This window comes from Bos indicus x Bos taurus, chromosome 11, assembly GCF_003369695.1.
Source record: "Bos indicus x Bos taurus breed Angus x Brahman F1 hybrid chromosome 11, Bos_hybrid_MaternalHap_v2.0, whole genome shotgun sequence".
NCBI lineage: Eukaryota > Metazoa > Chordata > Mammalia > Artiodactyla > Bovidae > Bos > Bos indicus x Bos taurus.
This window is the reverse complement of record NC_040086.1, coordinates 1,558,625-1,579,976: the sequence shown is the minus strand read 5'-3', so window position 1 is coordinate 1,579,976 and position 21,352 is coordinate 1,558,625. Positions and strand designations below refer to the sequence as shown.

At 44.0% G+C, this 21,352-nt stretch overlaps 2 protein-coding genes and 1 non-coding gene across 4 annotated transcripts in view; 2 read left to right on the top strand and 1 right to left on the bottom strand.

The window, feature by feature from the left end:
• Nucleotides 1-6,886, top strand: part of LOC113900903 (two pore calcium channel protein 2-like) — a 55,035-nt gene extending 48,149 nt beyond the window's left edge. The window contains exons 17-19 of the mRNA XM_027554532.1: nt 1,720-1,833; nt 2,060-2,184; nt 6,251-6,886. Coding sequence (XP_027410333.1) covers nt 1,720-1,833; nt 2,060-2,184; nt 6,251-6,381 — 370 coding nt within the window. The 3' untranslated portion in view covers nt 6,382-6,886. The remainder of the gene's footprint in view (nt 1-1,719; nt 1,834-2,059; nt 2,185-6,250) is intronic.
• LOC113901941 lies at nt 1,027-1,133 on the top strand. The gene has a single exon (XR_003513601.1). It is a non-coding gene; the product is annotated as a U6 spliceosomal RNA (small nuclear RNA).
• Nucleotides 6,887-9,431: 2,545 nt separating the features above from the next.
• Nucleotides 9,432-21,352, bottom strand: part of BUB1 (BUB1 mitotic checkpoint serine/threonine kinase) — a 33,151-nt gene continuing 21,230 nt past the window's right edge. For both annotated transcript variants that reach the window (XM_027554530.1, XM_027554531.1), the window contains exons 17-25: nt 20,726-20,813; nt 19,070-19,305; nt 17,556-17,699; nt 14,835-14,950; nt 12,311-12,472; nt 11,983-12,140; nt 11,705-11,879; nt 10,396-10,502; nt 9,432-10,049 (exon numbers count right to left, since the gene is read on the bottom strand). In XM_027554530.1, the coding sequence (XP_027410331.1) occupies nt 9,854-10,049; nt 10,396-10,502; nt 11,705-11,879; nt 11,983-12,140; nt 12,311-12,472; nt 14,835-14,950; nt 17,556-17,699; nt 19,070-19,305; nt 20,726-20,813 (1,382 nt within the window). In that variant the 3' untranslated portion in view covers nt 9,432-9,853. The remainder of the gene's footprint in view (nt 10,050-10,395; nt 10,503-11,704; nt 11,880-11,982; nt 12,141-12,310; nt 12,473-14,834; nt 14,951-17,555; nt 17,700-19,069; nt 19,306-20,725; nt 20,814-21,352) is intronic.

Genomic DNA, 21,352 nt, shown 5'->3' with positions numbered 1-21,352 from the left:
TTCTCCCCCAAGCTCTGCTGTCCTCCAGGCTGCCGGGTGACATGCAGCAGAGTTCCCTGTGCTAGATGTGTGGGTCTCTGTTGGTTTTCTGTTTTATTTTATTTTTTAAATTTAATATATTTATTTTAAATGACATAATAGATACAATTATTGATAAATGGTACAATTTGATAATGATTGAAGGTACAATTCCTTGATAATGATAAATGGTACAATTCCCAAAGAAGATAGACATCATAAACTGTTAAACACCTTAACAGCAAAGAAACAAAGATACATAAAGCAAAATCAGAAGAAATAAAGGGAAAAGAAAAAACACATAATCATAGTGAGACATATTAACATTTCTCTGAGAATATTTTATCAAGTGCAGAAAAAAGAATAGGAAAAGAATAGGAGCATCTTGAATGATGTCATTAATAATTTAAATATAATAGATTTATATTTAATTTATGTTAATCATATCCTACACAAACATATTAAAAATTTTGTATCTCATATGTTGTTATTAGATGTCCAGGGCACATTTAGAAAAACTGGCAAAAAGATAAACATTACTAAATTTCAAAAAGTTTATCTGTTTTAAATACAGCAGTGTGTACATGTCCATCCCAGACTCCCTAACTGTCCCTTCCCCCCATTCTTCCTCTCTGGCAAGCGTAAGTTCATTCTTTAAGTCTGTGAGTCTGTTTCTATTTTGTAAGTAAGTTCAAGAAAGACCATATTTTTACTTTTGAATGCAAGCAGGTCTCTGGGGAGGAGAGGTCTTTGCTAGCCACAGTGATCTCTGGGGAGGGGGCAGCGCCAAGCTTTACTACCATGGGACATCTCCAGAGGCTATGTACTGATTGGGTTGGTCAAAAAGTTCAGGTTTTCCATAGTGAATTTTTTTACAGTTAGTACATCCCTAAATTGACTCCCAGTGCCTTTGCTCCAGGATCTAGACTGTGCAGAAACATGAGACATTCGTGGAGAGTTTTCTATCAACCATCATTTGGCCTAAGCTTCCCCTTAAACTGTATTTTTGTGCTTGGTCTGGCAACCCATGTAATAAAATTGGAACCATATACAAAGAAGATTCACATTGCCCCTGCACAAGGATGACACAAATTGGTGAATCAGTTGATACTTTTGCAGTATGGGGGTAGGGGATTCAGAGGTACAAACTGTTACATATAAAATAAGATGCAAGGACGGGCTTCCCAGGTGGCACTAGGAGTAAGAACCTGCCTACCAGTGTAGGAGACAGGAGAGACTCAGGTTCGATCCCTGGGTCAGGAAGATCCACTGAAGAAGGGCATGGCAGCCCACTCCAGTATTCTTGCTTTGAGAATCCTGGTGGCCTACAGTCCTTAGATTCTCAAAGACTTGGACATGACTGAAGTGACTTGTCATCAGCTACAACACAGGGAATATGGCCAGTGTTTTATAATTACTATAACTGGACTATAACCTTTAAAAATTGTGAATTAAAAAACCCTCTATTTTCTTAATAGTCATTGTTTAAATAGGATGTAGAGGAAGACTGATTTTCCAGATGAAAGAAAGTTGTGCCCAATGCTTGAAAGACACGTTGTCATTTCTTCATGTTATGTTTTCTTTGCAAAGATGGGCAGCCTTTTTCTCATTTGGGCTTGAAAACTGTTTGGCATTACGGTTTCCCATCACTTAGACCATGGCTGACTCAACATAACATCCTCTTCTTTTATTCTTTCTCAGTATTTTCATAGCGTTCATCTTGGAGGCGTTTTTTGTGGCATATTCGTTAGAAAAGAGTGAAGTGGAAACTGCCATTGAGAAGAAGATTCAGGAGCTTGGAGTGGGGGTCCAAGAGTGAGTAGCAGTTCCTGACACGGCTCGTGGACTTTGGAGGTGGGGTGTTCTTGGCAGGGTCCTGACCACCTTTAACTCCCGAGTCCCATGGCAGCCAGCTGGCTCCTGGGTGCCAGTCCTGAGACCCTCACCGGCTGCACGGGTGGCGTGGGGCCACGGCTGGGAGGACAGAGAGGGGCTCAGCTGAGGGACTCGGCCGTGTTCACACATGTCTTCCTCCCTGAAGGGAAGAGGTGCAGGACGGGGGGCTCATTGACAACATGGACGCCAAGGACAGTGGCTTCAGTGCGGACGAAGGAGACAACAAAAAGAAGGACTTGAAAGGACTGTACTTCAGAATTGCATCAAAAAGTAAGTTTTAACCCAACCTGAAACTGCCTCTGATCCATCCTTCTCATAGCAGCTGGTGTGATGTTTCCAGAATGCAAACCTGACCTTCAGGGGCTTTCTGTGGGTCAAGGGTAAAGACCTGCCATGGGCTTGGGGGCCCCATATCTGGTTCCCTTGAGTATCTCAGCCCAGGACCCCCTATGCCTTTGCCCTTCAGCCCTGCTGGCCCTACTTCCTTGGCTCCCCTGCTCCATCCTGCACAGGCCCTTTGCACATGCTGCTCTCTCCCCATGCCCTCATCCCACTCCACCTTGCCTAATCAAGGCCTCTCCACCTACAGGTCTCTGCTCAGGTAGTATTTCCTCGGGGAAGCACCCTGGGCTCCCCAAGAAGTCAGGTGGTCCTGTGAGCTCCCCCAGCTCTCCTCCCCACCTTTTAGCACAGGTCAGCGGCACATTCATTGCTGAGTGACTGCCTGGTCACCATCTGTCTTCTCTGCAGACTCAGAGCTCCACAGGTGCAGGGCTGTATCTTTTTTGCTCTCCATTGTGTCCCCAGGAGATCAGTGGAGAAATAACTCTAGAAAGAATGAAGAGGTGGAGCCAAAGCAAAAACAGTACTCAGTTGTGGATATGACTGGTGATGGAAGTAAAGTGCAATGCTGTAAAGAGCAATATTGCATAGGAAGCTGGAATATTACATCCATGAATCAAGGCAAATTGGAAGTGGTCAAGCAGGAGATGGCAAGAGTGAACATCGACATTTTAGGAAGCAGCGAACTGAAATGGACTGGAATGGGTGAATTTAACTCAGATGACAATTATATCTACTACTGTGGGCAAAAATCTCTTGGAAGAAATGGAGTAGCCATCGTGGTCAACAAAAGAGTCCAAAATGCAGTACTTGGATGCAATCTCAAAAATGACAGAATGATATTTATTCGTTTCCAAGGCATACCATTCAGTATCAGAGTAAATCAAGTCTATCCCCTGACCAGCAATGCTGAAGAAGCTGAAGTTGAACAGTTCTGTGAAGACCTATAAGACCTCCTAGCACTAACACCCCCAAAAGATGTCCTTTTCATTATAGGGGAATGGAATGCAAAAGTAGGAAGTCAAGAAATACCTGGAGTAGCAGGCAAATTTGGCCTTGGAGTACAGAACGAAGCAGGGCAAAGGCTAATAGAGTTTTGCCAAGAGAATGCACTGGTCATAGCAAATACCCTCTTCCTACAACACAGGAGAAGACTCTACACATGGACATCACCAGATGGTCAATACCAAAATCAGATTGATTATATTCTTTGCAGCCGAAGATGGAGAAACTCTATACAGTCAGCAAAAACAAGACCAGGAGCTGACTGTGGCTCAGATCATGAACTCCTTATTGCCAAATTCAGACTTAAATTGAAGAAAGTAGGGAAAACCACTAGACCATTCAGGTATGACCTAAGTCAAATCCCTTATGATTATACAGTGGAAGTGACATTAGATTCAAGGGATTAGATCTGATAGAGTCCCTGAAGAACTATGGATGGAGGTTCATGACATTGTACAGGAGGCAGTGATCAAGACCATCCCCAAGAAAAACAAATGCAAAAAGGCAAAATGGTTGTCTGAGGAGGCCTTACAAATAACTGAAAAGAAGAGAAGTGAAATGCAAAGGAGAAAAGGAAAGATATACCCATTTGAATGCAGAGTTCCAAGGAATAGCAAGAGGAGATAAGAAGCCTTCCTCAGTGATCAATGCAAAGAAATAAAGGAAAACAATAGAATGGGAAAGACTAGAGATGTTTTCAAGAAAATTAGAGATACCAAGGGAACATTTCAAGCCAAGATGGGCACAATAAAGGACAGAGATGGTATGGACCTAACAGAAGCAGAAGATACTAAGAAGAGGTGGCAAGAATACACAGAAGAAATATACAAAAGAGATCTTCACGACCCAGATAACCATGATGGTGTGATCACTCACCAAGAACCAGACATCCTGGAGTGCAATGTCAAATGGGCCTTAGGAAGCATGAATAAAGCTAGTGGAGGTGATGAAATTCCAGTTGAGCTATTTTAAATCCTAAAAGATGATGCTGTGAAGGTGCTGCACTCAATATGCCAGCAAATTTGGAAAACTCAGCAGTGGCCACAGGACTGGAAAAGGTCAGTTTTCATTCCAGTCCCGAAAAAAGGCAATGCCAAAGAATGCTCAAACTACCGCCCACTTGCACTCATCTCACATGCTAGTAATGCTCAAAATTCTCCAAGTGAGGCTTCAACAGGATGTGAACTGTGAACTTCCAGATGTTCAAGATGGTTTTAGAAAAGGCAGAGGAACCAGGGATCAAATTGCCAACATATGTTGGATCATTGAAAAAGCAAGAGTTCTAGAAAAGTATCTGTTTCTGGCTTATTGAATATGCCAAAGCCTTTGACTGTGGATCACAACAAACTGGAAAATTCTTCAAGAGATAGGAATACCAGACCACCTGACCTGCCTCCTGAGAAATCTGTATGCAGGCCAAGAAGCAATAGTTAGAACTGGACATGCAACAAAAGACTGGTTCCAAATCAGGAAAGGAGTACATCAAGGCTGTATATTGTTACCCTGCTTATTTAACTTATATGCGGAGTACATCATGAGAAATGCTGGGCTGGATGAAGCACAAGCTGGAATCAAGATTGCTGGGAGAAATATCAATAACCTCAAATATGCAGCTGACACCACCCTTATGGCAGAAAGTGAAGAAGAACTATAGAGCCTCTTGATGAAAGTGAAAGAAGAGAGTGAAAAAGTTGGCTTAAAACTCAACATTCAGAAAACTAAGATCATGGCATCTGGTCCCATCACTTCATGGCAAATAGATGGGGAAACGATGGAAACAGTGAGAGACTTTATTTTCTTGGGCTCCAAAATCACTGCAGATGGTGACTGCAGCCATGAAATGAAAACATGCTTACTCCTTGGAAGGAAAGTTATGACCAACCTAGACAGCTTATTAAATGCAGAGACATTACTTTGACAACAAAGGTCCATCTAGTCAAAGCTATGGTTTTTCCAGTAGTCATGTATGGATATGAGAGTTGGACTATAAAGAAAGCCAAGCACTGAAGAATGAGGCTTTTGAACTGTGGTGTTAGAGAAGACTCTTGAGAATCCCCTGGACAGCAAGGAGATCCAACTAGTCAATCCTAAAGGAAATCAGTCCTTAATATTGGAAGGCCTGATGCTGAAGTTGAAACTCCAATACTTTGGCCACCTGATGCGAAGAACTGACTCATTTGAAAAGACCCTGATGCTGGGAAAGATTGAAGGTGGGAGGAGGATGAGATGGTTGGATGGCATCACCTACTCAATGGACATGAGTTTAAGCAAGCTCCGGTAGTTGCTGATGGACAGGGAGGCCTGGTGTGCTGCATTCCATGGGGTTGCAGAGTCAGACACGACTGAGAGACTGAACTGAACTGAACTGTATTCCCAGGGCCTCACAATGTGCCTGGGACACGGGGTCATTAACATAAGCTGTTTAATTACTTTACTGATTTGCAGTGAATTATGGAATGACGGAGTAAACCCAAGGGGGCTTCCCTGGTGGCTCAGTGGTGAAGAACCTGCCTGCCAGTGCAAGAGATTTGGGTTTGATCCCTGGGTTGGGAAGATCCCCCTGGAGAAGAAAATGACAACCTGCTCCAGTATTCTTGCCTGGGAAATCCCATGGACAGAGGAGCCTGATGGGCTACAGTTCATGAGGTCACACAGAGTTGATAATACTTGGCAACTAAAGGACAAAATCGAGTGAATGCAAATCTGTCTGAATTCCAGCCAGGGCTTTGGTGGGGACACGGTACCTTGCAATTAGACACAGCACAGCATAGATGCAGGGAGGAGTGGGGCGGGCACGCCACCCCAGAGGTGGTCCTCCTGCCTTCTTCAAGGAGGACCTTCTCCTTGCTCTGCAGAGCCTCCGTGGGGGTTGGGAGCTCCGTGGGAGGGGCTCCAAGGTCCTCCTTTGGGAAAGCCCAGCTCTGAGGGGCCGGGTGCGCCCCTCCTCCCCCACAGTCCGGTTCCATGCGCCCTTTCTCCTTTCTCCCAGAGTACAAGACGGTGGACACTTTGTTACAGCAGATGTTTGAGTCTGAAATAGCTCCAGAGGGTAAAGACCCTTCCTTGAAGGAGATTCTCAGCTTCTCACCCAAGAAGGTCAATTTTGATAACAGCGCCTGATCCCGAGCCTGGAATTGTGCACGACCGGAAACCAAGATAAGCTATCGTCACTGTTCGCGTTTCCTACCTAGAGGTTACTTTCTCAGCCCAGGCTCCCATCTGTGTTTTGATAAGACTGTGAATCGCCCTGCCCGTCCTGAGTTGCCGGCTCTGTGTGGTCATGCTTAGAGCTGATCATAGAAGTAAGGAGAGGAAAATCTATAAGGAGTTTATGGAGGGCATTGCTCATACATTTAAGTCCTTTTGATGGATATAGAAAAGATTTCCTTTATTTTTATATGATACTTTGCTGTTTTACTAAATGAATACTGTGCTGTGGTGTTACTGAATGAATTTAAAATACCGAAATATGCTAAAGGAACACGTCCTAGTATGGTAGCTTTTAGATGCGGTGTTTATTCGAAATGAACAACAATATGAACGTGAAGATCAAATTCTGTCACAATTGCTTCTTTTCAAGGGAGGCTCTCAAAGTTTGTTGAATTAAATTATAGCAAGATTTTGAGTCAGTTGCTCCCTGAGGCCACTTTCCCATTTCAAATCTGTCAATACATCAACCTACTCCTTCTGGGAAATTAAAGGGATTTATTTTATTTAAAGGGCTTCCCTGGTGGCTCGGATGGTAAGGAATCTGCCTGCCAAGCAGGAGACTTGAGTTTGATCCCTGGGTTGGCAAGATCCCCTGGAGGAGGAAATGGCAACCCACTCCAGTATTCTTGCCCAGAGAATCCCGTGGACAGAGGAGCCTGGTGGGCTGCAGATAGAGTTGGAAAAAGTCAGACACGACCGAACGACTAACATTTTTCATTTTATTTAAAACATTTTTAATTGTGGTAAAAAAGACAACGTGAAATTTACCATCATAACCATTTCTAAGCGTACAGTTCAGTTGGTTAAGTGCTAGTTGCTCAGTCGTGCCTGACTCTTTGTGACCCCATGGCCTGCAGCCCATCAGGCTCCTCTGCCCATGAGATGTTCCAGGCAAGGATACTGAGTGGGTTGCCATTTCCTTTTCCAGGGGATCTTCCCAACCCAGGGATTGAACCTGGGTCTCCTGCACTGCAGATTCTTTACCGACTGAGCTACAAGGGAAGCCCAAGTAGATATTAAATCTGAACCTTGGTGAATCCAGCCCATACCTGGGCACTTAGGATGAGCTGGGCCCTTGCTCAGCTCGAGACAGGGGGTAAATGGAACCCAGCTCTGTCCCCAGGGAACTCCAGTCTCCATCGGTCTCCGTCGGTGAGTTGGAGGTTTCTTTGCCCCCAACACTGCTGTTTGTGGCATCCATCTGTTACCCCCCACCCCCTTTAAGATTTTTTTGTAAGGACCATTTTTAAAGTCTTTATTGTATTTGTTACAGTGTTACTTCTGTTTTGTATGTGTTGATTTTTTTGGCCCCCAGGCCTGTGGGATTGGAGAAGGAAATGGCACCCCACTCCAGTGTTCTTGCCTGGAGAATCCCAGGGACTGGGGAGCCTGGTGGGCTGCTGTCTATGGGCTCACACCGAGTCGGACACGACTGAAGCGACTTACCAGCAGCAGCAGCAGGCCTGTGGGATCTTAGCCCCCTGCACTGGGAGGTGAGATAACCACTGGACCACCAGGGAGGTCCCTCAGTTGCCCTTTGGATGCAGAGTTTTTGTCCTTGTGCAGATGAACCATGTATGTGGTCCAGACAACTAATTTATAATGAAATGAAGAGAACTGCTACAGTTTGTACCATGGAGAAAAACCAAAAACCAAAAACCCATCACTACCACCACCACCAAAAACGATCTACTTTCCTAGTGTGTGTTTAATAAAATGACTTCTTTATTTCGATGGAGCCTTCCTCCCTGGGGACAAGGCTGCAGCTAGGAAAGCTGACTGTGCAGGTGGTGAGTGGAGTCCTTGGCACAGACTGGGCACCAGATGGGTGGCAGCAACGCCGAGATGACACTGGTCAGGTTGAGGTTGCTGGTGTGAAGGACACAGAGGGTGTCTTGGGTGTGATGGGGCTGAAGATTCAGTAACAGCAAATGGGCTGGCAGGGAGGCAGGACATGTTGACAGGGGCTGGAAGCAGAGGCCAAGGGTCCTCCCTGCCCGAGACAAGAAGGCGCCACAGCTGTTTTCCACAGACGGACTCATTTAGCTCTGAGTTTAGTACAACAGGGGGCTTCCCTGGTGGCTCAGACGGTAAAGAATCTGCCTGCAGTGCAGGAGACCTGGTTTCCATCCCTGGGTCAGGACAATACCTTCGAGAAGGGAATGGCAACCCAGTCCAGTATTCTTGTCTGGAGGATCTCATGGACAGAGGAGCCTGGTAGGCTCCATGTGGTTGCCGAGTTGGACATGACTAACTGACACTTTCACTTTAGTAAAACAGCACCCTTATCTGTTTTAGTCTTGTTTCCACTGCAAACATTTTCAAGAGGAAAGAAAAAAATCCCACAAATGTCTTTATCAGTGCTCAGTTGTTTTGACACTGTGAGTAAATCTAATGTTGTTTTCCTTCTAATTTGAGGATATGTTTAATCAGTCATGTAGGTTATATTATTTTTAAAATAAAAACATATTTGCACGACTTGCCTGGTGGTCCAGTGGTTGAGACTTCACCTCCTAATGCAGGGGCTGGTCAATGAATGATGTTGGCTGCTGTTATTTCAGAGCTAATTAATGATGTATGGGGTTTATATGACTATTTTCAAGATCTGGCATAGTCTTTTTCATGGTACTTTTAAAAAACAAGACGCTTAAGATTTATCCCTGCATTATTTCCCATGGATAGCAATGAAGAACAGGTACGACAAAGGGCATGTATGCGTGCTAATCACTTCAGTTGTGTCCCATTCTGCGTGACCCCATGGACTGGAGCCGCCAGGCTCCTCTGTCCATGGGATTCTCCAGGCAAGAGTACTGGAGTGGGGCGCCATGCCCTCCTCCAGGGGATCTTCCCGACCCAGGGTTTGAGGCCATCTCTTATGTCTCCTGCACTGGCAGGTGGGTTCTTTACCACTAGCGCCACTTGGGGAGCGATACATACATATACATACACACACACAGTTATATATATAAAGGACATGCATATTTTATTCATAAAAACATGAAGTCCGCTGGATACATTTGGGGAAATTTTGCTTATTTTACGCAAATATAAACCTTTAAATTTGGGTGAAAAAAACCTGACGTGGCTCTTTTCTGGCTTAAAGTGAACAGGTCAGTGTTTTAAGCGCTTTCAGAGCACATCCTTGTGCAGACTGTCCTCATAAATGCTCGCATCCACCCCAAAAGCCGTGAAATCAGCTGCTCGGCAGGGACCTTATCCTGTTGTGTATTTTATTGAAATATCTGTAACAACTATGTCACATGGATATACTTTGTGGGCTTTTATTTTTAAGAAACATTTACAATAATAGTAAATGTAGACATCGAGGTACTGAGTGAACGGGCAAGTATTTACAAGGTGATCTCCAGGGAGTGTCCATATTTTATTTCCGAGAACGCTTATATTCTAAGAGCAGTACAATTAGCCTGTTACACAGGGTCTTGATCTTGCTGGTATAGTGTTCTTGAAATGTTTTCTTTAGCTTCTGCCTTAACAAATCCAAAGATGGAAGATGATGACAATCGGGTATATTCAACATTATGTGAAAAAATTCATTCCACATGTCCAAGTGAGGAAGCCTGATGAGACAAAGCCATAAAAGAAGGATGAAGTGTAGCCTTCAACACACATGGCAACCCCACTCTTGCATCTGACTTCACTCTCACCTAAAGCCAACTTAATACATCAAGAATGGAAATGTTGGCTCTATTATAACTAAGAGAAAGTAGAGATTCAATTAACTGTCTACACACTTGTTGAACAAAAGTTACGAATGGAGAAACAGAACCGCTTAACTCTCAGTGCTCAGAGGGTCAGGACTATGCTATGTCACCCTGCTTCCCAAGGCATGGATGTTCGTGGCAAAGGTCCATCTTCCACCAGACAGAAGGCAACATCCACTGGAGCACCAACACTAATACCCACCTTCTGAAAAGACCTTCAGGCTTCCAGATGCCCCCTTCATTTTTCACTTTCATGTAGGTGCCAAAAAGCATGCAGTATATGGTTGCAGCAACTCCAAAGTAATCAATCTATAAAGGAAATACGGGTGTCAACAGGGACCTCCTGTGCAGCACAGGGAGCTCTGCTCAGTGTCGTGGGCAGCGTGATGGCTGGGGCGTCTGGGGAGAAAGGACACACGTGTATGACCTCCCGTGCAGCACAGGGAGCTCTGCTCAGTGTCGTGGGCAGCCTGATGGCTGGGGCGTCTGGGGAGAAAGGACACACGTGTATGACCTCCCATGCAGCACAGGGAACTCTGCTCAGTGTCGTGGGCAGCCTGATGCGTGGGGCGTCTGAGGGAGAAAGGACACACGTGTATGTATGGCTGAGTGTCTTCACTGTCCACCTGGAACTATCACCATGTTATTAATTGGCTATACTCCCATATAAAATAAAGTTTTTTAATAAAAGAAAATGAAAATATGGGTATGTATCAATGATTAAAATAGTAATTTACACATGAGTAAATTATCATGTCTGTCCAAGTTATGCAGCAAATACAATAAATCATAGGAAACAGTAATAGGATTTCAGTTTTAAAGAATTTTGGAAGCCACGTGTCAGCCCTCACACTGACATGCCCTATGAGTGGCCATCTAGCCTTTGCTGGAGGCTTCCACAGACGGCAGGTCACCCCCTCCGCACCCCGACGGAACATCTCAGAAGTTCTGTTCTTCTTGGGCCACTGTGTCGTTCACTCTGTCATGAGGCCAGAGCAGTGTTAACCCCGTGGATGCTCCTCTCCTCCCCAGGGGCTAGCTGTCGTTTCTGAGCTGCACCCCAAGCCCCACGAAGTGTGGCGTGCCTACGACTGAAAACAGCTCTGCAGTGTGGTCTGTCTCCAGGGCTAGAAGAGGACTGCTGCTGCTAAGTCGCTTCAGTCGTGTCCGACTCTGTGCGACCCCACGGACAGCAGCCCACCAGGCTCCCCCGTCCCTGGGATTCTCCAGGCAAGAACACTGGAGTGGGTTGCCATTTCCTTCTCCATTGCATGAAAGTGAAAAGTGAAAGTGAAGTCGCTCAGTCATGTCTGACCCTCAGCAACCCCATAGACTGCAGCCTCCCAGGCTCCTCCGTCCAAGGGGTTTTCCAGGCAGGAGTACTGAAGTGGGGTGCCATTGCCTTCTCCAAGAAGAGGACTACACCAGCTCAAACTACCTGGATGCCCAAATTCACGTTGAGACTGCAGTGAACGTAATACAGGAAAGGTTCCACATCTCTAGTTCTCTACCTGGTAGTTCCATGGCTTGTTACTGAGCATCTCAATACACTGGAAACCAGAAGTTTCACACTTTCCTGTAAATGCAGTTCCTTTGGGAAAAAGTTTCATGTCTATACTCTGACCCAGGTCAATCAGGACCAAGCCGTTAGATAAGTCATCATCTTTGTTGTCTTGTTCCAAAAATCTGTGTTAAACACAAACAAGCACCAGGCTGTGTAAGCACAGAAAATAAAAGGCTGCTGGGGGGAGATGGTCAGAGAAGTACCCGTTCAAAGTGCAACACTTGCCTGTTTCCGAGTATGAAATTGTCTGGCTTGATGTCTCCGTGGATGATTTCACAGTCATGGACTTGCTGGATCATGCAGAGCATTCTGATAGCAAAAGCGAGGACTAGTGCCTGAGGCATCACTTTTTCAGGGGTATTTTTATAGAGATTAATGGCATTCTAGAAACAATGGACAGTGGAATGTCCTGAGTTGGCTGCCCATGATTAATGAAATTTCAAACCAAGAGCTTTGCCCCACCCACCACTCCAATAAAAGCTTCAAGTGCAAAAAGGGATGTGCAAAGCAAAAAAGGTACTTCATGCTTGTGTCATCAAAGCATCACACTTACTAATAATGTGCCATAACTGTAGAGGTCTCCTACTAACACGCTGCCATTCTGGAACAGGTGGGCTGAATAAAATTTGATAAACATGTGTTGCATACTTGGCTTTAGTCTTTCCATCAGCTGGGTCCCAATGTAGAATTCCCAGAGGTTGGGAGGCTTCTGGACCTGCAAAACAGGTAATGTAACATTCACATCCAGCTCATCATGTTCTGTAAAATGACTGCAAGAAAGCAACTTCATCCAAAAAAAAGGGGGGGGGGGATGGAGTAGAAAGGTATGACAAGCTATGAATTGCTGCTGCAGTATGGGGATTGCTCCAAGATAATTTTAGCGGCAAGGCAGTTCTGAATCCCTGTGGGATAGTTTTGTTTCCTAAGTGCGGACAACATATCTAAATGAAACCATTACTATCTTTTTTTAAAAGACAATTTCTTTTAATATTTATTTGGCTATGCTGGGTCTTAGATTCAGCATGCAGAGTCTTAGTTGTGGCATGTGGGGTCCAGTTCCCTGACCAGGGCTTGAATGCAGGTACCCTGATTGCAATTTGATTTCAAAAAAGTAAAGATTCATCCATTTGAATGCAGAGTTTTAAACAATAGCAAGGAGAGATAAGAAAGCCCTCCTCAGGGATCAATGCAAAGAAACAGGAAAACAACAGAATGGGTAAGACTAGAGATTGCTTCAAGAAAATTAGAGATACCAAGGGAACATTTCATGCAAAGATGTGCACAATAAAGGACAGAAATGGTATGGACCTAAGAGAAGCATTAGATATTAAGAAGAGGTGGCAAGAATACACAGAAGAACTATACAGAAAAGATCTCCACAACCCAGATGACCACGATGGTGTGATCACTCACCTAGAAACAGACATCCTGGAGTGCAATGTCAAGTGAGCCTTAAGAAGTATCACGACGAACAAAGCTAGTGAGGTGATGGAATTCCAGTTGAGCTATTTCAAATGCTAAAAGATGATGCTGTAAAGGTGCTGCACTCAATACGCCAGGATATTTGGAAAACTCAGCAGTGGCCACAGGACTGGAAAAGGTCACTTTTCATTCCAATCCAAAGAAAGGCAGTGCCAAAAATGTTCAAACTACCGCACAATTGCACTCATCTCACACGCTAGCAAAGTAATGCTCAAAATTCTCCAAGCCAGGCTTCAACACGACATGAACCAAGAATTTCCAGATATTCAAGCTGGGTTTAGAAAAGGCAGAGGAACCAGAGATCAAATTGCCAACATCTGCTGGATCACTGAAAAAGCAAGAGAGTTCCAGAAAAACATCTACTTCTGCTTTATTGACTACACCAAAGCCTTTGACTGTGTGGATCACAACAAACTGGAAAATTCTGAAAGAGATGGGAATACCAGACCACCTGACCTGCCTCCTGAGAAATCTGTATGCAGGTCAAGAAGCAACAATTAGAACTGGATATGGAACAACAGACTGGTTCCAAATTGGGAAAGGAGTATGTCAAGGCTGTATATTGTGACCCTGCTTATTTAACTTACATGCAGAGTACATCATGTGAAATGCCAGATTGGATGAAACACAAGCTGGAATCAAGACTGCTGGGAGAAATATCCATAACCTCAGATATACTGATGACACCACTCTTACGGCAGAAAGTGAAGACGAACGAACTAAAGAGCCTCTTGATGAAAGTGAAAGTGGAGAATGAAAAAGTTGGCTTAAAGCTCAACATTCAGAAAACTAAGATCTTGGCATCTGGTCCCATCACTTCATAGCAAATAGATGGGGAAACAATGTTAACAGTGACAGACTTTATTTTCTTGGGCTCCAAAATCACTGCAGATGGTGACTGCAGCCATGAATTTAAAAGACACTTGCTCCTTGGAAAAATAACTATGAATAACTATGACCAACGTAGACAGTGTATTAATAAGCAGAGACATTACTTTACTGACAAAGGTCCGTCTAGTCAAAGCTATGGTTTTTCCAGTAGTCATATATGGATGTGTTTGACCATAAAGAATGCTGAAGACCAAAGAATTGATGCTTTCGTACTGTGGTGTTGGAGAAGACTCTTGAGAGTCCCTTGCACTGCAAGGAGATCAAACCAATCGATCCTAAAGGAAATCAGTTCTGCAATATTCATTGAAAGGACTGATGCTGAAGCTGAAGCTCCAATAATTTGGCCACTTGATGTGAAGAGCTGACTCACTGGAAAAGAACTGATGCTGGGAAAGATTGAAGCCGGGAGGAGAAGGGGACGAGAGAGGATGAGATGGTTGGGATGGCATCACTGACTCGATGGACATGAGTTTGAGTAAGCTTCAGGAGTTGGTGATGGACAGAGAGGCCTAGCGTGCTGTACTCCATGGGGTTGCAAAAAGTTGGACACGACTGAGTGACTGAACTGGAATTGGAACTGTGTTGGGAGTGGGGAATTTTAGCGTCTGAACCATCAGGGAAGTCCGTGAAACCACCACTGTCTTAAAAAGAGAATGGCAATCTCAAGTTCTAAAATTCATTTCTATATTGTTCAGATCATTTACCTTCAAAGCAAATTTCTCCTTATTTTTGCTGTTGTTCACATCTCCATGGGTAACTTCATAGACTTGGGCGAAAGCCCCTTGTCCAATAAAGTGATCAACGTAGACGAGCAAAGAACCTGAGGAGAGAGAGAAGTCAAAAACAAAGAAGCAGCTCAAAACACTAAAGACTATCAGAATAAAGTATTTGTCAATTCTTCTTGGGCTTGAGTTGCTTTAATAAATAAACGTGGGTACAGCTCCCTTAGGAAGTGTTTGGCCAGTCTTCCATGGAGTGACGGGGGAGCCAGGGCAGCATGGCCGGGGCCCAGGCCCGTCCCCGAGCAGGCGGCCTCGGGCAGCCATCCTCGTCACCCGTGCTCTCGTGTCTAAAGGGGAGATACCTGTGCTGCCTAGTTGGCAAGACTGTTGTGATATCAAAGAAGACGTAAACATCATCTGCAAAGTGCTAAACAAAGGTCTAATGTGCCTATGAAAAATGCAAGCGTTTTAACATCAGAATAAAAGGGACAGGGCATAATTGTACGGGTATTTCTAACAGGTAATTTAAAAATTTTATTGCAGTAAACCTTCTGTATTAGAACAGTTTTTTATTGATAGAAACGTTGCAAAGATAGTAGAGTTTCTGTTTGTTCTGCATCCAGTTTCCCTTTTGTTAACTTTTACATAACCAAGGTACACTGGTAACAAATAAGAACCAAGACTGGTAGGTGACTGTTACCTAGCTCCACACTTTTTTCAGATTTCACTAGTCCTCCCCTAATGTTCTAGGGCATATTCAAGTCTCCTCAGCCTCTACTAGGCTGTGACAGTTCCTGACTTTCTGTTTCTGACAGCTGTGGCAGCTCCATGGAGCACTTGTCTGATGAGCTGTAGAATGCCTCTCATCTGGATTTGTTTTGATATTTTTTAGTGACACTGGAGTTATTCGTTTTGGGAGAAAGACCACAGAGGTCAAGTTGTAATAGATTATTAAAAAAAAAAAATCACATGTTTAAAATCAAATATAAAAAAGTCGCTTTCTGGTTTCTAGCTGGCATATAAGGAGTTTGGAAGGCATCAGTGTATGAGTCAAAGAACAGAGCATCAAAATAGTGACGAAAAACACTGACAGACTTCCAAGGAGAACAGATTACTTCACTATCATAGTTGGCGATTTCTACATCCCTCTGTCAGCAACTGACAAAGCCAACAGGCAGAAAATCAGAAAGGGCATGGCTGACACGAACAGCACCACCAATCAACTGGATCTAATAGACATTTACGAAATAATCTAACAACAGCAAAATGTACATTCTTTTCAAGCTTACATGGAATAGTCACCAATAAAGATCACGTTCTGGGTCATAAAATACAATTAAAAAAAAGAAATCATACACTCATGGAATTAAACTAGTAATCAATAACAGAAGGAGAGCTGGAGAGCCCTCAAACACTTGCAGCTAAAATAACACATTCTGATACACACAGTGAAATTGTGAGATGCATGAAATGCATGCTTAGAAATTTATTGCACTGAATGTATATGTTGCTAAATCCCTTCAGTTGTGTCCAACTCTGTGCGACTCCATAGACGGTAGCCCACCAGGCTTCCCCTTCCCTGGGATTCTCCAGGCAAGAACACTGGAGTGGGTTGCCATTTCCTTCTCCAATGCATGAAATTGTGAAAAGTGAAAGTGAAGTCGCTCAGTCGTGTCCGACTCCAGTGACCCCATGGACTGCAGCCCACCAGGCTCCTCCGTCCATGGGATTCTCCAGGCAAGAGTACTGGAGTGGGGTGCCATTGCCTTCTCCGAATGTATATGTTAGAAAAGATCTAAAATCAATAATCTTAGTTTCTGCCTTAGACATCTAGAAGAAGAGCACGTTAAATCCCAAGTAGGCAGAGAAAAGAAATAATAAGAAATAGAGTAGAAATCAATGAAATTTAAAAGTAAAAATCAATATAGAAAATTAGTGAAAACAAAAGTTGATTCTGTGAAAAAAGAAGTTGGTTCTTTGAAAATATCAATAAAACGGATAAGCCTCTGCCAGCCTAAGGAAAAATAAGAAGTACACATATCACCAATTGTAGAAATGAAAGACGGGGCATCACTATAGATCCTGTGGACATTAAAAGGATAATATAGCTTCCCTGGTGGCTCAGTGGTAAAGAATCTGCCTGCCAATGCAGGAAACACAGGTTTGATTCCTGGGTTGGGGAGATCCCCTGGAGAAGGAAATGGCAACCTACTCCAGTATGCTTGCCTGGGAAATCCCATGGACAGAGGAGCCAGGTGGGCTGCAGTCCATGGGGTCGGTCGCAAAGAGTCAGACCCGACTGAGCACACACGCGCGTTCCATCACTTATTTAAGCAGTCCCTATAGCTGTCTGTGTTGCTTCCAATCTGCTGCTTTACACACATCACTTTGAAGGTATGCAATTGTTATCTGCAGGAATTCTTAAAAGTGGGTGTCTGGGTCTAAACGTGTGTGTTTTTAATTTTGACAGATAACTGCCCAATTACCCTTTACAGTCACAGTCACAGCAGCAATCAAATCCTGTAGTTACGCCTTAACAAGATGTTCTCATCTTAACGCTACAGGTGAAACTACAGATGAAACCGGTTATTGGTGGGCGGGGCGGGGCAGTGACAGGAGGAGAAACACACACACACACCAGTCAGCACCAACTTCCCGTAGCGAAAAGAGAGGTTAAAGTTTTATTACCCATATGGTGCTTACCTAATTGGAATTCAGTCTTGGGCTTGATGGCTGGAAGCTTACATGGCCATTCATAAGTATTTGGATAGGAACTCACTGGTTTAGAAAGCCCGGATAAAAGTTTGAGAATCAACTCCTCATCCCAAGGGTTCTCAACAGTGAAGTCTTGAAGGAATGGGAACAAAAAAAGGAAATGAATTCAGTAGGCAAGACTTACCAAATAAATCATAAGACAAAGCAAGTGGAGACCTTAACCTTTTAAGTCTTATCTCTAAAGAGCATTGATTCAAATAATAAATTATCATTTCAAAAGTCAAAACTGGTAGTTCTGCAGTTCATCGTCTGTCATTTTCAGATCAACAAGTTTGTGTGTTCAGTTGTGACAAAGGAAATCAAAATGAGGAGCATCTGTTCATGATTCTGCCTTTAATAGAACTGGGGGTACACATCTTAAAGGCAGACTTGGAGATTCATTACGCATGTGCTCAGCTATGTACTCTTTAAACCGCTTTTCCACTTCTATCTAGAAAACATGCTGCCTTTGAATACTTAAGAGTCTTGCTTGTCGTTCAGTCGCTAAGTCATGTCCGACCTTTTGTGACCCCACGGACTGTACCATGTGCAGTTGATCTGTATGAGACACACTTTGGATCCACAAAGAGAAACCATTTCTAAAGGGAAGAAAAAGGTTTCTGCCCAATTTAGAATGCTCTACAAAATTCTACTAGTGCAGTTATCAGTCTAAGCCAACATGACTGACATTCACCAGTGCTAAGCAGATGCAGGGCACTGTTCTGAGCCCTTCATGTTTAGTACCTCACATGGCCCTTACATAAGACTCTAAAGGAGGTACTACCACCCCCTCCACTTTACGGAAAAGAGGGCCACGGAGAAGTGAAACCATCTTGGCCAAGATCAAGGGACAGCCTGAGGGGGCTGGCTAGGATTAGAATCCAGCTAGTCTGGGGACTTCCCTGGTGGTCCAATCGTTAAGACTCCATGCTCCCAATGCAGGGGGCCCAAGTTTGATCCCTGGTGAGGGAACTAGATCCCTCATGCTGCAACTAAAGACTGAAGATCCCACGTGCCATAACTAAGATCCAGCGCAGCCAAATAAATAAAGTAGTTATGTTTAAAAAAAAAATCTAGTCTATCTTCAGAGTCTGTGCTCTTAACCACTATTCAAGACTACTTCTGTGTGTAGCCTTGGAGTAAGGACGGGGGTCCTTTGATCCTGAGCCTGTTTACTTTTCTGTAAAATGGAGACAACAGTGTCAGATTAAATGCCTGGCACATAGTGGGCCCCCCAATTCCACTTGCTTCTTCCAACAGTAGTTATTTTGATATTTTAAAATTAAAACAAAAGTATTCCTTCAAGGAGGCTACTGTTGTATGCACAGTGAGATAACCTGCAAGTTTGTGTTCTACTCAACGGCGTTCAAGTTCCTACTCTTTTGAGTTTCTTTCATGAAACAGCTTTTACCCGGCTAGTGTCCTTATTCAGGGAACAATTAAGATTGAGCATCTGTTCATACTTGGAGCGTCGACATTCCCAAGCGGGCCAGCCGGCATCAGTTCAGCCTGGAGCTCAGCACTGGCTTCTGCCGGATCCTCTGCAGTGGCAAAGTCGGGGTCTGTGACTTTACAGGCCTTGAGACCCTGCTCTGCCTCGCTCATCAGCACGGCTACAGCAGGTTGGCCCAGATGGAGCAAGGATGCCGAAGGGCCATCTGCGGGGCACACTGGGTCTGGGCTTGTCTCTTCAACTGGACTAGATATGATAAAGGGATAGAGGAAGCAAAACACGTGATTACAAGCTGACTGGGTTTGATCGCATCAAAGTCCCACAGAACAGTTTCCTTTTCATTCTATGAAGGACATTTCAAATCTGTTTCACAAATAGTTGATTAAGGCACTTTCTTCGTACAAATACATGCGAATTACATGGTTCATACAGTATGACCAGAAATAAAAAACATGGTAATATATTAGATAAATAGGTGAGGTGAGACACTGGATATTCTTTAGCAGGATATGCTGGGAGGTTTATTTCCCTGAGTTGTCCTCTAAGCATCAGTACTGTAAACGAGGTTAAATATTTAACTTTATTACAAAAATGGCTTCTTTTATGACACTGAAACAAACAGAAAATGTCAGCCGTAATTCGATAACCTAACAGCAGTACATTTACACACACATACATACACACACACACACACACACACACCAGGGACACGCACACATGGACACAGTTGACCCTCATTACTCGCGGATTCCATATTTGTGAATTCACCTACATGCAAATACTAATTCTGGAGTAATTTTAGATTTAATCATCTGTTGCAAAGATGGTAGAGAATTCCCACAAGCTCCTCGTCAATTTCCTCTAATGTTACCATCTCACGTTAAGGTGGCGCTCTCGTCAAGAGCAGTAAGCCAACCTCTGTCATGCTACCACTGACAAACTTCCAGACCTCGTTTGGATTTTGCCAGGTTTTCCACAAGATACAGTGTTTGCTCCGGGATCCACTTGTGGACACCGCGGTGCATTTAGTTGTCACCTTTCTTACTCTCTTCTCCTGTTTCTTGGTCTTTGCTGGTTCCCTAAGACCTTGTCAGTCCAGCTATTTCGTAGTCTGTCCCTTGATTTGGACCTGTCTGTTTTTATCATAATCAGACTGTCTTGGTATGGGAAGACATGCCCTTCTTCTCTCCTCCCATGATTTCACCATGCAGTTCTACTCCCCCAGTCAGCGGAAGTCAGGGATTCTCTGCTACCCCAGCCGCTTCTCTCACTCCCTGATGTATTAAAACCAAGTGTTCCGGTTAATCATTGTATTTAATTTTTTTTTATCCTTTCAAAGTATTTATTGAATTTGTTACATTATTGCTTCTGTTGTTTTATGTTCTGTTTTTTTTTTGGCTGCAAGGCATGTGGGATCTTAGTTCCCCGACCAGGGATCGAACCTTCATCCTCTGCACTGGAAGGTGAGGTCTTAAGCACTGGAAGTGCTTAGGGAAGTCCCTAATCACTGTCCTTACATCTGCAGAGTACCTGGTGACTTAAAGCTCTCAGTTAATAAAAACTCTGGCAGCCCTTAAAGACAGGAATGAGGTATTCCTTTACAGCTTAAAAAGCAACGCTACAATGAAAATGCAGAGAGACAGAACCACACACCCCCCCACAATACCTGCACTTTCTCTCTTTCAAGGGTTCCACCTTGTTTCTTTCACAAGAATCCAAAGCCACACGGGTGTGCTGGTTTGCTACCATATTTTCTGAAACACACAAGAAAGTAGAGATGGACACTATACACACACGTATGATTTTAAATGGTTATGAAGTCCGGGATTCCTTTTTTGCACTGATTTTCATTACAGTTTCAAAATAGTGTTCCATGGTAAAAAGCAGTATATTTTTTAAAATGAGGGGAAAGTCACTTGAAAAACTTCTGTTATTGTATGTGAGCTTTTCAACCTTATACATCTAATCCGTACAATCCTTTAAGAGAAAACAGTCCAGATAGGACTTCTCTGGTGGCTCAGTGGTAAAGAATCTACGTGCCAGTGCAGGAGACATGGATTTGATCCCCGCTCTGGGAAGATTCCATATGCCGAGGGGCAAAGTAAACCTGTGAACCACAACTACTGAGGCTCGCGCACCCAGAGCCCAGGAGCCACAACTACTGAGGCTCGCGCACCCAGAGCCCAGGAGCCACAACTACTGAGGCTCGCGCACCCAGAGCCTGTGCTCTGCAGCAAGAGAAGCCACTGCCACGAGAAGCCCGCACACGGCAGCCAGAGAGTAGCCCCCGCTC